Genomic DNA, 17,296 nt, shown 5'->3' with positions numbered 1-17,296 from the left:
CAACATGTCCTCTGATGTGCTGCCAAGGGCCCGCAGCTTTCCCTCTCTGTACATCCTACTCATTCTCACCTTTCGCCATGCTCTCTCCTGCCTCATCAAATGCTTCTTACACACTGAACGCTGAAAAATAGGGACACTGACCGATTTAATGGAGATGTAGTGCACTGACAAGGTGAGTCTAGGTAAGAGCCATTACACCTTATTGGTTTCTTTAATTAAATCTATACTAGTTAGAAAGGAGATTAAGCTATTGAGACAGGGTGACAGTAAGAGATATATTCCAGATCTTTAATATTTAGATATGTAATAGCTGTTTGTTTGTATGGTAAGACAGTCACTATCAGCTGCCTTGCTCTGCCTTTCTACTCCTCTAACTGGGTTGCTATGGAAACGGCTCCCTCAGAGGTGGTTTGACCATTTTATTTCATGTCTCATCAGCAACACTGCCTCTTCAACAACACAATAATTACTTGCCATCCTGGTTCTTTAATCCCCAGGATCTCTCTGAGTGTTTCATATGCAGTCCTGCTCGTCGTTCCACCTGCTGCTGTGGCCCTCAGTGGGTTTCTGGGAGTCCTCAGCAAAATGAGGCATCATTTAATTTCACTACAAATTGATTCACAACAAATGGTTCCAGTTTTAATCACAGGGTTTGACTTCACCTCTATTACCACGAGGCAAGTGTAGGCAAATCTTGCATAGTTAGGTGTAACTTCAACCTTGGAGCAGTCAAACTCTCCCCTGTGCTTCCCAAAAATCTGCATGCTGTTAATTAGCTCACAGTAATTTATAATTGCAACGTTTTAGCTCGACTGACCTTAAGAGGCATGAATTTTTCATGGTACAGTCGAGCACTGCTGACACTAATGTCTAAATGAGTGTGAGACACCAGACACATCCTCTCCTGAGAAGGTTCACATCACAGGCCACTTTTTGGAACACAAATTCTCAGCAGTGATTTTTTACTACTTAACACAAGGTTGAATCCATCCAGTGTCCAAGGTTTGATTTGATTGATTCTGGCTGGCTATGTAAATGTTAAGAAAGAAAACAACATAAAATTCTATTTTGCTGACAAAATTTTTAAAAGTTTTTAGTTCTACAGTTTTGGGTTTTTTTTGTACAAGCAACTCTCCACATGAGCGCAGTATACGTGAGGCAACCATCATACCTATGCCAAAGCACAGTAAAAAGCAAGTATATTTCCGGCCTTAAGCCCCAGGCTCTCCAAACCAACATCAAAGAACCAGGGGCAACAAAGGCCAACTGCTACATCGTCCATTCTGCCTGTGTCTCAGCTAAGAAGTTGGACTTGGTAACACTTGACTAAGCCAGTGGCTAGGTAGCATGGATGTTCGGCACCTGCATGTAAGGACAGAACTCTCCTTACCAGCAAGTGGCGGTAGTCCTTCATGAAGGGACACTGTAAGACTGACAACGTGGTTTGAAGACACTAGTTAGCCAGTTAGCACAGTAACAATATTGTTAAAAGAACAACAGATACAGTGCGCTAGCCAACAAGAACGCAAACAAATACAAACCGTTTCTGTTTAAGAACTCAGTGGCTAAGAAACAATCTTACCTAATATAATAAGTTTGTTTCAATCTCTTGCACTGAGCTGAACCGCAAATCAAAGGGATTTCTCTCACTGGCGATCTCCACTCAGTCTGACACCAATTCAACATGCTGAATCAGCCGAAGAGCAGCTGATAATAGCTTATAAGTGCCAACAGTGCAGGACACATAGCAAAATCTAAGGCAACAGATGCTCACTTCTGACCGGACTGTTGCTTTGGTGTGTCACGTGTGTGACGACGGTTTCTGATAGCTCTGGCGTACCACAATTTGTCTATGTACGCTCACACAGCTATTTACCATGCTGAGAAAGTACAAAGCCCAGAAACAGATGAGCCAAAAAGGGAAAAAAAAGCTTTGCCAAAATTTCTTCACTGGCAAAGTAAATTGTTTTGTGTTGCCAGAAACGAAAAACTCATGTGCATGACAAAGCATCTGGTGTGCATCACAAACACTACTTTGTCTCCTTTTTGACTATAGCTGTGCTGGTGTTAACAATAACATGCATGAAAACAAGTCCTGGAAAATGTGTTTGAATAAGAGAATGTGTGTGTGTGTGTGTGTGGGGGGGGGTGGGGGGGTGGGGGGGGTGGGTGGGTGATTACTCATTCTGCTGCACACACCGTTTCACTTCGTACACCTGTGGGATGAGTGTGACCTGAGCACCTCTGCATACTGATCAGGCAGAGAGAAGGCCTTTCAATGGGCTGTGCTTTGCGTGGAGACTATTACTTGCCTAACCCACATTAACCCCTTCAAATTAAGGGCGAGGAAGGAAACAGGATTCAGCTGGAGAATACTTCTTTAACAACACTGGCTCAGTCACTCTAATGTGTCCGGGTTGGTCCACACATCTCTAGTTTCAACATCCAGAGTTTTTCCACACTGTTTCTATTTAATAGCTCAATAAAGCAAAAAATCTGATAAGGTTTCCCTTGAAATATTGCTTCGTTTTCAGAGTCTGAAGTCTTATCTAGCCAAAAATATTAATTTGTTTTATGATGCCTGTAAAGCAGGCAATGAAAACACTCACAAATGAAATTATAATCGTTACCATTACAACAGAGTTAAATTAGCATAAACTGGGTGTCAGGAAGGCTCCATATTTTGTTATTTCTTATTAACTTGCATAAGCTAAAAGTTGCATTTAAATAGAAATCATCTGATCCGTCGATGAACTACAATGTAGGGAAAGGAGACTGGAAATTGGGGGCAGGTACGGTCATGGTGGTAAAAACACTGGTGGAGTTGATAAGCGACAAAAACACTGAACTTTGGGCAGCGTTATCAGTGCTCAAAAGAGATTAATTCAATTGCTACATATTTAAAAGCTCACTGCACCTTCCTCTACTGTTCATCAGTGAGTCTTCAGATCATCAATCTCATAACCTGCATATAATTCCTTTGTGAATTTTACCTTCATGCAAGAAATAGATTTCTTAACGCGGGTTCCACTTTCTATTTCAAATAGGGGATATATCATTTTGAAATGAAACCTCTCAAGTGTAGAGAAAGAGATCGAAGGACAGTGCGATTCAGAAGAAGGAGGGAGGGAAATGGAGTAAGCCAGTCAGCTCGTTATCAGTCTGCTCCAAAATGGCCCTTTAATTAAAAGCAGGAGGTAATGAACACGCTTGGGAGTCTGATTGGCAACTAATGCCCCTTGCTGTGAGCTGATGGGCTCCCCCGTCTGCCCTTTTAAAGCTAGACTGAATGGCACACTGCTGTGTGTGTTCTGACTCAGTACTAGAAGCCATAAAGCTCAGCAGCAGGCCAGCTACCTCTGGATTAAAAACTGTAACGCCTTGGGATTTGGAGTCTTACAATATGGCTTTGAAATTCAAACTGTACAAGTGTTGTTAATGAGTACCTTCTAGATTAGGTTTAAAATGTGGAAATGTTAAGTTACTGGTAAGATTATACAGTTTGACACATTCTTGTGCCATTTACGTCACCGCTAGATGGACTTTGCTCACATCATTCTCTCAGGACAAGACATCTCTGTGTGATCAAGGTTGCAATAATCCAGGAGGAGTTTGAAGTAAAACAAAATAATTCCACATCTTTTAAAATGAGCACTCAGTCCAAAGCTATTATAATTTGTCCGATCACTTTAAGGACTTTTTCTCAACATGTTGCACATGTCATTGTCATGTCTGGCATGGGTGGCTGACAGGATTACTGCAGGCTTGAAATACCACATACATATGCACCTAAAATCTAAGATATGCATGCAATTCTTAGCTCCACATGCACTGGCGATAGTAACTTGGTACAGCTGGAGAATTAGCACCTCATGGTTGTATGCCTCCACGAACCAGTCATGTTGCAGTTTACATCCATGTCCATCCAGACTCATATGTAGCCATGACAGTTGACAATGCTTCAAATGTTGCTGCAGAGAAGCTACAAATTCTGAAACATTGATGCTTCACACACATCTTCAACTTGGCAGCACAGAAGATCTGTAGTTTAACAGTAGGCACCAAGGATAGTGTCACCAATTCAGTATCTGACCAAATGTCTCCAAGTTATGGCATTAATTAATGGCCAAAAAAGTGTTTTTGCTAAACATGATAATGTCACAGGCGGCATGGTTAGCACTGTCGCTTCACAGCAAGAGGGTTCCTAGTTCTATCCCAGGAGGGAGGCAGAGTTTGCACGTTCTCCCCGTGTCAGCGTGGGTTTTCTCCAGGTACTTCGAAGACAGGCAGGTTAATTGGTGACTCTGAATTGCCATAGATGTGAATGTGAGTGTGAATGGTTGTCTGTCTCTATGTATGTGTCAGCCCTGTGATAGTCTGCTGACCTGTCCAGGGTGTACCCTGCTTCTCACCCAATGTCAGCTGGGATAGGCTCCAGCCACCCCGTGACCCTCAATAGGTTGAAGCGGTTACGGAAATGAATGAATAATAATGTCACAGTGACCCTTTATGTATAAAATGTTATCATTTCTTTATCTTATCCTATCAGACATTTGTGTGAAATTTTGTCATAATTAGCGTATGAATTCTTGAGTTATGGCTTAAAATGTGTTTTGTAAGGTCACAGTAACCTTGACCTTTGATTACCAAATTCTAATCACTTCATCCGTGAGTCCAAGTGGACGTTTGTGCCAAATGTGAGAGAAAAAATAAATAAATAAAAAATCAAGGCACTCTTGAGCTATCCTGTCCCCATTAACAAGAATGGGACGGACAGATGGATGGATGGACAACCTATGAACATAATGTCACCGGCCATGGCTATCACGGAAAAAAAACCAAAACAAAACATGGTGCATGTCATTTTAAACGTTGCATGCACCAGTGCATATACACAGACCTGTCACATGTCTGAACTTACACCAGTAGAAAAAAAATGGGCATATGAGTGAACAAATAAACACTCGTCCAAAGCCTTGAAACATAATGTTTATGTGCCCATGACCTGGACATTCTCCCGCTCCGACACAACTCTTCAGTGGTGAGTGGTGTTTTAAAAAAAAAAAAAAAAACTTGTAGTGTTCAGCCCCAAGCCTGAACGTACAGGAAGAGACTGTGAGCCTTTCTGACCAGACAGTTCCAGGTACCATAGAACCACAGGAACTAAATGCATGACATTGTCACTAGCCAGCTGGATGGAGAAAAAGTGTTGGTAAAGTTAGAAATAACCAAGTGGAACAAACCATGACTGGCTGATGCAACAGAATTTCCAGATCATTAGTCAGTTATGTTCGGCTTATTATTTAATTCTACAGGCATAATACATGAAGACTACTCTCGCTTGTAGCATCTATTGTAGCATTCCACCGAGTTTCTCTGTCAGACATTTTAAGAGTCAGCTGCATCTGGAGCGACCCACTCTGCAACATACATGGTGTCGGCTGAAAGCTCATCAAGGCGCGGGCAGTAATCCAACCATCCATGGCATGCCAAACAATGTGCAAATCTCCCCAAGTCTCTAAGTCGTTTTTGTCTAGGATACAGTAATCCCTTGGTCTCTGTGCCGCAGTGTGAGCATGTATTTGAATATATTAAAAACTTCACGGAGAGGGCGATAAGCTGAATTTGAGCTCCTAAACCAGACTCCTATTAAGTTTCCTGTGAAAGTTTTACCCAAGGTTGTTCAAAGAGTTTCACTGCAGAGCTCTCTGAGGTCTGAAAATGGGTTATCCTTGGTGCGCTGGTGTTCTTGGCATGCCTAGTCTGTCCCTTTCATCTTCAGAAGGAATACATACCTATGTATCTATGTGCAGATTTGTATATGCCAGCACATGTCAGTATTTGAGAAGGTGTGTGTCAGTGTGAATGTGTCTGTAGGTTTATGGGAACAGCCTATAGATGTGTTTGTGGTGTTTTTAAAAAGTCAGAAATACTTTCTCTTCTGTAGCATGGTTACATCAGTCTATAACTATAAACTCTTTTGACTTGTAACCTTGTCAGCCAACCATTTCTTTCCTAGTATAACTCAGCCCTAGGTGTTAAATTACATGTTTCTGGGTGTAATAATGTGTTCGGTGTGTTCGCAATATCAGAAATGTCTTGTGCATAAAAGACTGAATTACCTTCCAGAAGTTGTCAACCTTGCCGTAGACTAATGACTGGTTCTGCCTCTTGATGTCATCGATGTGCCTGATGTCGCTGGCGTTGAGGTGCTGCTCCACCACAAAGCCCAGGAAACTGTTGTCTGGGGTGTGAGCTGTGGCAAAATAAGCAAATAAAAATATATAAATACATACAAACATACACAACTCATATGAATATCAGTGCATGCCTCTAACAGATTACGAGTTAAAAGCTCTCAAAGGCCTCCTTTCATCATCAACGTGATGCATGCAAATGTGTTTCTGCAAAACAAAAAGGAGAGAGGTGAAAAAAAGTCAGTGTTCACGTCTTTGGGAATAAAATGACTTCAGGCAGTTTTCCTCATCTTAATTTATGCATTACTGAGGCACAAACAAAACTGCCTTCAATACGTCTTACACACGTCGTCTGGGTACAATTCAGTTGAATAAATAAGCCCATTTCAATGCCAGCATTTAGCACTGATCATAATTCCACAGAGAGAGACACAACTCGCCGAGCACTCTGGGTTTTTGTTCCCTCAATTCCTTATCGCCCGGTGATGACTAGTTACTATGGGAACAACAAGATGAGCAGGTCAAGTGTGGAGCCTGGAGCTGGCAGCTCTTTACCTCACTGCCATCTGCCTTGTAAAACAAATGTAAAGACAAGTGTCTGGAGTGTGGGCAGAGAAGATTCAGTCCAAAACTGAATATGCTTAATAATCTAATTGAGGAATAGTACGAGCAGACTGAAATACAGACCTCACCACCCCCTTAAGAGAGTGAAAACAGGCTGCCCGGTGTTGTGGTGCACAGTTTGTGGTTTGTGTTGGAGCCCCGGGGGAGCTGCTGTGGTCAGAGCTCGTTTTTTACGACAACACTATTACTACAGAGCCAAATTAAAGTCAGTCAGTCATGGGAGATGGAACTGGCTTCAGTATAGTGAATACAAAAAAAGGACTTATTGAGAATTTAAGCAAAGAATCTTAACATGAAGATACCTGCCAGCATTCAAACAAGTCAGACCCAACTCCTGCAAATATCCTCAGGATTAATCCCACCTTGTGTAAAAAGAGGGGGTGGATCATCATCAATCATGACACTGAGCACATGAAGACAGGGACACAGCTGCTGTATCATGATATGACTGCAGGAGATAGCAGCAGAAACGATGACGTTTCGGCTGTGCTGCAGCAGTTTCACAAATAGTGTTGACGTGTTTTTATCAGGGTGTTGGCTGGAATGGGACATTTTCTCCCACTCGACAAAAAGCCAATGTTTGTTCACTTGATCTCTCCAGGCAGTAAAAAAAAAAAAAAACAGGGAGCAGAAAATGCAGAGCAAATGAGCCCAGCAGCAGACGAAGCAATTATTGAAAAATGACAAAAATGTGTCGACTTATATATAACCATAAAAAGGGCACCAACAAAAGTCAAGCATAAATCAAGCTCCATCAAACTAGTGGAATGTTTGTTGGATACTTATCACAGGTTGCTTCATACGTCACACCCTCTCAGTGTCCTGATGGGACACGCCAGCTACGATATATTGTGATATCGTGTGCAGTTCTTACTCTGGGCAAAGAGCCAGACACTGAGAGTGTTACACTATCTCTTATTCACACCGCATGTGATTACATGTCTCAGGGTTGCAACCTTCGTCCAATTCCTAATCTCCTGTATTCAAATCCTGTTCCTGTTCTGCACTTCCCCAGTATAACAATGCACAGAGGAACCTCTCACCGCCTGAGCGCTGTGAGTTCACTTTGTGCTATGTGTGTGGGAGAGCACAGGAATGTGGGAGCAGATGTGATGAAGATATCACCAGATCTGCGTGAGGTGTCACTGTGGCGTAATGAAGTCTGAGTTGGTGTTAAATAACGATATAAAAGCAACAAGAAGGCGCCAGTACAAACCTCAGGTGGCTCCTCCTAATAACTGAGATGTATTTCTAATGGCAAAGAGGGAGAGATGGTCCTCGGCACTGGGAGGAGGCAGCACAAACACTCATGTACCAAACTAACTGTGTAAACAGGACAGGCTGTTAATTAGTGTTAGGCCCTCTTGATGCATTTGGCAACAGATGCCTCCTCTCCCACTAGAGCCGCCACTCAAAATGTCACTCAACTTGCCACAGCTTCATTTGCTATTAGCTAACAAACAGCCCGGGAGGACAGCGTTGCCGGAGAAGCAGCTGCTTTGTCGCTCTTGACAAACTTGTGAATTGGGGGGAACAAAGTTGCAACGTAAGCTAGCCGGGGTTCACTCTGTTAGAATGGGAGTCAATATTGGAACAACCTGGCCGAGCTGAGTGAAGGAGCGGGGTGAAGAGAAGTCGGTAATTCTCTTAAGGGCAGGATATCTTCTTTGACAGGGTGAGAGGGGCTGTTCAGGGGCTTCCTTTGTGCCCTTTAAAAGGAGCAGGAAAGTCTAACTGAATCAGCAACAGAGGCAAACCATACTACATTATCACACAGTGGCTCCTGCACCAGGCAAAAGTAATCCCAAATCAGAGACTATGTATTATGTGATTAATGCCGGACCAACACTTGAGTATGCAGGCTCATTTTTACAAGAACTTCTCCACTGCTGGCCACACAGAGAAAAAAAGATTTCAAACTGCATCATCAGCACTAAAATCTTCAGCACTCTGAAAACTCATCAAAGACTGTGTGGGTCGACAGCTCATCTGAATGGGCCTGAAGGATGAAAATACAAGAACTAAACCTGAAATGCTTTCACACCAACAGCTTTGAGATTTAACTGGTGAGCTCTTTGAGGATGTACCAGGTTGCTAACAGTGCTGCCAGCATCACAATGATGAAAAATGTATTTAAACTCAAATTAAAGGTCCAGGTTGTGTGGGATTTTGGGGGATATATTGTGAGAAATACTAATAAGTATGTATAAGTAAGTATTTTCTTTAGTGTATAATCACCTGAAAATAAAAACTGCTGTGCTTTTATAACCTTAGAATGAGCTGTTTATACATAGGGAGCAGATCGCCATGTTGCATCACCATTTTTCTACAGTAGCCCAAAATGGACGAACCAAACACTGGCTCTAGATGGGGCCATTAGCTTTTCAGGTCAGCCACCGTAGTTCGCAGCCCATCTGCTACAACGCTGTCAGAAAAACACAGATCTTCTTTTACATGAAACTGCTTTACTCAGTGTTTTAACCAGTTTAAATCTTCTGTTTGGTTTGTTTTAGGAAGGAGTAGACCTCTGCAAATAATTTGCCTCCTGGTAAAAACCTCCTGAACACTGAAGGAATCCTAACTGGGAGAAGTTTCAACTGGTTGCAATCTGCAATCCTCACTCCTAGATGCCACTAAATTCCCCTAAATCTTACACACTGTTCCTTTAATTCACTCTACGTTTGAATTACCACAACAACACGAGTCTGAAAGCACATCCACAGCAAGAATAAATAACTCACTTAACAGACAATTAGCAATCAATAGCAAGCTATAGATGCTCTTTGATTTTCACTTATGTTGTCCATATTTCATAGTCTGAGGACAAACAAAGCAAATGCACTTGGCCCTGTTTTATGCACCGACAAATACCCATATGTTTAAGTTGCTTTGATCATTTAAAAAATTGAGATATTAACAAGTAAAGTCTTTTTAAAAAGTGGATGACCTCCTTTAAATGAGGCTTCTTATAATGCTAATTAGCTGCGGTGCAGCAAACTACATTTAATGTTGGTGTATTAAACCGCCCACACTCAGTGAATACACTGAAAAAAAAACACGTACTGGAATAAAAAGTAGTGGTATTGTATTCATGTACAGAGACCGACAGCATTTCTGGACTTCGCTGTTAGAGCTTTCTGCAACACTTCCATTATGCTAATCCACTGCAATCAATCAAAGCGAGCATCTGAAAAGGTTTCGACTGAAAGAGGGTAGGAACATAGTGAGAGGTGCTCAATTACAGCAAAATAACGTCCTCAATGTTCTCCCCCGCTGGCATCACTGAACAGACGCAGGCAAGTGTTCAAGGGTCAGATGTTCTTTTCTGGCACTAATGTTTCATTACAAAATGCTGTAAATCCAAGTGAGTATAGAGATATGCAGAGAACAGGTAGGGCAACATCTTGGCAGCCATTCGTCTGCGTTTTAACTTCTGATAAGAGGTGGCAAACTACTTCATTCCTCGCTGTCTGGAAATGATGAAAAACAAGAACACATTTTTGTGGTTTAAGGTGTAAAAAGTATATTTAGGCTTTGGACAGTAAGTAAGGCATGTGAGAGACAGTCAGAGACACCAGCGTATTGATCCCACCCAGATGGAAAATAAAGATAACCTTTAGTGAGTGGGTGTGCCAGCGACATTATCAATCAAAGCTTTACAGGCACTATCAGCATGGCAGATCTCAGGGTCAATTACGTAGTTGGCAATGCCTCAAAGATAAATACTATCTGCTGTTATGTTCGACCTCTGACCGGTATTAATCATCATTTCCGGAAGGGATTAAGCATTCAACTGCAGGGACACACACAGGAGAACTGCGGCGAGGGTTTACGAGAAACCTGGTTTACAAAGCTGATTTGTTGGCCGTGCATATATCTTTGCGACTGTAGGGATTAAAGGAAGGATCATTATTCAAAGTCATCCTTGATTGCAGAATAATTTGATAAAAAGTCTGGATATATCCCTCTGTAGCCAGGTTTATATCTCATAGCAAAGTCCTTTGTAACAAACCCGTTTTAAGCTGATGAGGTGCATAGAAAAGAAATTAAATTTGGCAGGACTTCAATCCTTGCATGTCACTCTGACCTACAGGAGAGGTTAACTTAATTATATTTGCAGGTATTCAGCTCTCCTGATTATAAATGGCTTGTGCTAGGAAACAGAACCAACATAACGAAGACGTGCAGCCCATTCAAACACAAATTGTACACCAGAAAACACTCCCTTCTATCCAGACTCTGAAATAGATTAATGAGGTCAATTTGGCTGTGTCTTGTCTTATTGGCCAGGAGCCAGATACTCCCAATTCCCCCAACCAATGATTTATAGAGCACTACCTAATCGTAACAAATGGGCCAATCCAAATCCAGGATAGATTACCTACTTGCACCTGATTTGCCCATTGTTACATCTACATTCAGTGGGTGACTTATAATACAATTCAACCACCAGGGGATCCAATTTATATAAGGTAAATTCTTTAATATGTTTTGAGCATGCTTGCAGCACCAGACTGATGAGGTAAATGTGAGATAGCTCCTAGACAACTAAATTTAGGAGTAACTTCTGAAATGTACTCAAGGATTAAACTCCACCCATTGTAAATCCAAGCTGACACAAGCACCTGCTCAGACATAAACACAACTGGCTCCAAGTACAAATATTATGTGTGCACGGTGTGATACAATTACAAAACTCAGATACCTACTTCATCATCCTTTGAGGTGTTAATGTGTGAGACTATCTGAGGAGTATAAATGCTACTCTTTAGCTTGAGGGTAAGGTGTTGCACAGCACAATGCAGAGAGGGGAGAAAACTTTATAGTCTCTCGTGCCTGGAAGTGATGCCATTCTGTGGTTTTAACACTCAGCCAAACCTCTGTGCACTTGTTTCACCAGCGATATCATCTAACCTAGCGACTCTTAACTGGATTTTGTGCAAGGACCCCAGTGTGTTATGAGAAAGACATACCCTATTCAGTGGACAAAGGGCCTATTCAGGTGCAGTGGCATTCTGGAGAGCTCCAGGCCTCACCTCGCAAACGGGGACTGCGGGGTAACATTTCACTTTCTCTTAGCCATGGGGAAAAGGTCAATACCCCGGGGGGGGAGACTGGCTCCGCTCTCTCTCTCTCCTCTGCTGCACCATCCACCTCAGCAAATGTGGTTGACTCCAGTTACAGCGTGATTTCACAGTAGGAGGATGCACACACAGAGAGCAATAAAACCCCTACGTCCTACATTCATAATCACAGTAAAATGGAGAGTGTCTGACCTCTTACTTTCCTTTAATCTGCTTGATGATATTCCATTAGCAACGCCCTGGATTTTCTTTTATGCCTCTTTTCCAACCAAAACAGCTCATTCATAGCAGAAAATCTAACTGGAACTGTGGATATAGGAAACAGCTACGGGTGTAATGATCATGAAAACTGATTTATACTGCAAGTAGCAGAGTTTGGCAACTTGACCTTATTTAAACAACAGAGTGGGGAACTTGCTAAAGTAAAATATGCTAGAGCTATGTAGAGAAGAAAGCCAGCCTCCACCACAACATACTTGAAGAATTTTGTATTTTGGACGGATCAGGGATCTTTGTGCATTCCTAAGTTGTTGACTCAGAGGACGGATCAACCAGCAAAGTTCTCTGTGCTGGTTTTCGTTACATAAACTGTGGTAAACACATTTTAAATCCTGCACTCAGGCTATAACTGAGCCAAATGGCCTTTTTTTTTTTTTTTTTTTTAATACTACAGCTAAATCTTACTAGTCCGTTCGTGATGGTTGGCAGATGCACATTTGGTTAGAGTGTGTGTTGTTGCATGTTGGCATGCTGCCGACTTACGGAACATGGTGTTGAACTGCTGCGGGTTGAGGTTCCACTTCCCCCAGGGTGTCTTGTGACCCTTGGACTGTGCGTAGTGGGCGTGGTTGAACTCTGGTTCCGTCCCGAACGAATCCAGCACCCGCAGCATGCACCTGTAACATCACACAAAGACACGTGTTAATGGCTGAGGCACAGATGCATGTTTATACTGCTTAACATTAACATAATAGTGGATATTTGCTTTGCATCTTGTGAAATCAATGAAACCCATAAACACCATTATAAATCATCTCTGTACAAACACACTCAGACTTGTTATCATGTACTTGAAAAACAGTTCACACCTTGTGCGCACACCTACAGTGGAGCTGAAGTGAACCACTACACAGTGCTTTTCCACAGTATTCTCCAAGTGACCTTCACTCTGGTCCAAGAAATAAGCCTCATGCTGCGTTCACATGGAATCATGGAGATGGAAGATGGCAACCCAGATGTCATTTTAGTAGGTAAGAACAGGACGGTAAAATAAGTAAGGGCTGGCTGAGAGTACTGGCAACAGAAACGGGAGATGGCATCACCGTTCAAAGTAAAAATGTTAACTTTTTGCCGTCCTCCATCCCACAATTTACAACAGGATGTTATGTTGCTTCTTCATACTTATTTAACATATTTTATTCCATTCCTAGCTAAATATACAGCATCATCATTGTAACATATTGTCATTTGTGTTTTGTTTTGTCTTCCCTTCCTGCCTTTCCTTCAGAAAGTCTGTTCATTTGACTCATGCCATCCAGACGGTGTTGTCTGTCTGCAGTCGACTGTCTGCCTGATTTCATGTGAACGAGGCATTAGATTGTCATTTCATATCCATTAAAACCACAGTAGTCGGCCTGAAGACCCGGAATATTAACTCACCTGTTCCCAGTTGGTTTTGAGCTTTGGGATGCTACAACAGCTAAAGATGAGATGTATATGAATTGTGTTTATTTGCCAAACTGAAACACTTTATTGAGAGGCTTTGTCAGGTAAATGAAATTAAAAATGTTGTTGTTGTATTATATTGTTTGTATCACAATCAGTAGAACTAAAAAGGATTCTGTTGCTGGAAGATTGTGAAAAGAAGCCATATTTTATAATGTGTTTCTAATCTATTTTGTTTCTGTGAAGAATATGTTTTATCTCATTTTCTTTGGTGCACTCATCATGTTCAGTGGTCTGCGGCAATGATTTGTTTTTTATTGGAACATGAATGTGAGCTACAGGAAGTCTTTATACATGTTATTTTGGTGTGTCGTGTAATCCCATGTGGCCTGGAGCATTTCAGTGGTATCAAACAGAACAAAACAAAAACATGAATTCCTTCCTTTTTTTGCATTTCTGTAGCATTCATGTTAAAGGAATAAAATCTGAGTTAATACACTGTAAAAATGTCTTTCATTATATGTGCAGTGACACAAAAATCATAACATATACACAATATAAAAAAGCAGGATAGCGAAAGCACCCAAACGATGCCTCCACTCTCAGACAGGGAGAAAGTGAAATCCCATCCTGTGGAGGTGTGAGACTGTGAATGAACATCACGGCTGACTCAAAGGTCACAGCACAGGATTAATTAGACCACAACCAGGAGAAGGAATGGTGTATATATGCAGGGAGCTGCTCGCTCATGACCTTAAACTGCATGCTCTGCATTCACTAACTCGCTCATTGTTACTCGCTTCTCATTTCTAGATTACATCCGGTCTGTCTCGTCCTTTGCTATCAATTCAGAAGGGAAAGGGCCATTAAAAGAAAGGAAAGCTAATTTCAATCTGTTGACTTGGCCATGCATTTCTCAATCTATCTCACCCTATTAATCAAATCTTTTTCACTGATTTTTTTCCTTTGACAAAATCCTAAAACAATGAGAATTTTTTTAATGGCCATCTGAGCCCAAGATCAGTCTTGTGGGTGGATAAAAGGAAGTGACTCCCGCTTTGGGTCAAGGTAAAATACTCAGCATTAATCATAAAGTGACAGGAAGAAGCCAGGTGTAAGCAGACTTGCATGCATATACACACTCAGTGTCACACACATAAACATAAACAGCTAAAAATCCCCCCTCTCTCTCCCAGTGATCATCCCTCCGCCCAGGCAGATGCTGTGCAGCTGGCTGCATGAACTGTGAAAGGCCCTGGGAGAGTATAGAGCTGGGAAACACATTCACCACGAGGAAACTTTAGACTGAAAGCAGAACAACAACAACAACATGCCCACATGCCATCTCCACTCGCTCTGGAGAAAAACAACCCTCATCTGTCCCCGGTAGATCTGTCCTCAACAGATGGGGAAGCGCTGCTGGAGCCATAACATGATGTAAATATGGCTGCAGCGAGGCTTTCAGCACATATCCCGAGTCCGCTGAGTTGACAGTGGGCGTCATAATGTAGCAAGAGTTGAGGCTGTTCAGCTCAACAAGTACGCACTTAGTAACACTTGCTGTAATATCCAAACCGAGCCGGGACGAGTGCGGATGTTGTTGTCAAAGTAGAAGTGTAATTTCACTATAATGTAATCCACCTAAAGTGATCCCAAATGGGCAATGTACAACAACAGCTGTTGTAAATGATAGCTTTCTCTCCTGCCATGATTATCTCCCATGTGAAACAGGCAATAAATAAAATGCTCCCATATGGGTCATTAGGAAATAGAGATATCAGATGGGGATTTTTGCTTCACATGACTCTACCTGAGGGTGTGTTATATGTCTCTATAGCCCTAAGGCCAAACTCAATAGCTGCATGACAAACAGACATATCACTTAATCACATGTCTTATAAAAGCATTAAGCTGAGCAGGGTTTGGTTAAAAAAAAACTTCTCAAGGACGCCACAGAGCGCGGCATGTTACTGATTATCTTACTGCGATTGTCATCCAGCTAATAACATCTGATTGTTTTCAGATGTTCTAATGGACCCCATGTATTCACTTTTATTGACAATGTGCTCCACCTAACAGACTTTAACCTCAATTGTTATCCTTTATAACTATTATTAAGCAATAAATTAACACCTACGATATAAAACTGTTGACACGCTTACTTTCTCCTTTGAACATGAGTATTTAATCAACCTCCCCTGAACCAGACGCCGTCAGCAACATTAATGGCAAACATTAGCATGGCTGGCTAACTGGTAGTAACCTCACATCACTTCCAAGGGTACATCATAGTTTGTTTTACTTTGCTCCTCTCCACTCCTAAAACCCCGACAAAACAACTATGTTGGCATGGCTACACATCAGTGCAGACTTAAATTAACGTTAAATCGGACAATTCTTTGATAAGGATGTCAAATCTTTGTTAACAAGTCTTTTATACGTGGCTAAAAAGTGCATCTTGCTCCAATGGTCTGCTCCACAGGTCCCCACGGTTGACATGTGGTTATCACAGATATCAGCTGTGTTTATTCTGGAGAAACTGACTTGTGACCTCAAATATAAATCACACAGAGTTCTGGCAACTTTGAGGACACTTCTTACACTTTTTCCTCCAAAAACTCTGACTTGCTTATCCCTGGAGGGCAGTAACTGATTGCTCCATCTGTTGATGTCAATACCACTTTGCTGTACAATCTTTTTTTCTTACAAAATGTATTAGCTCATTCATTCTTAGTTGTAATATACTGCAGCCTTTGTTCTTTTGGGGTTTTTTGTTGAATATTCTTTTCTACACTCTTCTGTCTTGTCTGTCTTCAGACAAGGGAGCTACGCTACTTTTATAATAATCAATTATTAAAATAATCTTAAAAAAAAAAAAAAGTACGATAGCTATTAAGCTGTCATGGATGTGCATCAGGATGGCAAATGGCTGACCAGTAGTGAGTGAGATCCACAATGCAGCACCGCCATAGTCGCCAGGCAGGAAGCGACCGACAAACAAAGCTAACACAAGTAATTTTCAGCCCAGTTGTACCGTCCTCTCCAAGACACAGTGAATGTTCTCTGGGGTTTTAACTCGTATGTTGTTTTAGGACTGACCGCAATTTCATCTATCAAACAAACAACGCTCTACTCACACGAAGGCAGACACAGGCAGAGCAGAGGGACATGTCGGAGAGCAGAGCAAACATAGTAACATAGAATGTAATTTAATACCTCAAAGTGCAATATAGCAGTCTTTCACAATGACAAAAAACAATATGTGGTGCAGCTCTCACTTTTACATGTTGCCACTAAGTGATTTGCAACCCACACCAAGCCAGTTACTGCCTGCACCACAAAGTTCTCAACACTGTGGATGAATGAAAGTCAGTGGCATGAATCACACCCCCATATAAACACACACGAGCAATACATACAGACAGTGTTGTGTCAAAACAAAGTGTCTGGCAGAAGACAGTGAGGAAGCAACAAAGAAAAATGGAAGCCAGACGAGAAATGATGAAATCAAACTTGTGGAACACACGCAGCTGATGACTAACTCGTCACATGTCCAGTTTCATTTCTGTGTTTTTGCCGTCAACACCAAATCTGGAACTGGTACACACTGGCACAATTTCTGCAGCCTCGACGATGCAGATGAAAGTGCATTGCCCGATTCAGTTATTGGATGAAAGGATTAAATGAAATAGAACAATAGGGCAACATTGGTTCTGGTTTATACCC

The 17,296-nt window shown here is 41.7% G+C and overlaps 1 protein-coding gene across 1 annotated transcript in view; it reads right to left on the bottom strand.

Moving 5' to 3' along the window:
* The window catches only part of mgat5 (alpha-1,6-mannosylglycoprotein 6-beta-N-acetylglucosaminyltransferase), an 87,395-nt gene that overhangs the window by 25,301 nt on the left and 44,798 nt on the right, over positions 1-17,296 (bottom strand). Inside the window, exons 10-11 of the mRNA XM_049569764.1 lie at positions 12,668-12,801; positions 6,123-6,256 (exon numbers count right to left, since the gene is read on the bottom strand). Of these exons, the coding sequence (XP_049425721.1) occupies positions 6,123-6,256; positions 12,668-12,801 (268 nt within the window). The remainder of the gene's footprint in view (positions 1-6,122; positions 6,257-12,667; positions 12,802-17,296) is intronic.

The sequence above is a fragment of the Epinephelus fuscoguttatus genome, linkage group LG24 (genome assembly GCF_011397635.1).
Source record: "Epinephelus fuscoguttatus linkage group LG24, E.fuscoguttatus.final_Chr_v1".
Lineage (NCBI taxonomy): Eukaryota > Metazoa > Chordata > Actinopteri > Perciformes > Serranidae > Epinephelus > Epinephelus fuscoguttatus.
Note: the sequence above shows the minus strand (reverse complement) of the source record. Positions and strands in the feature narration are given on the sequence as shown.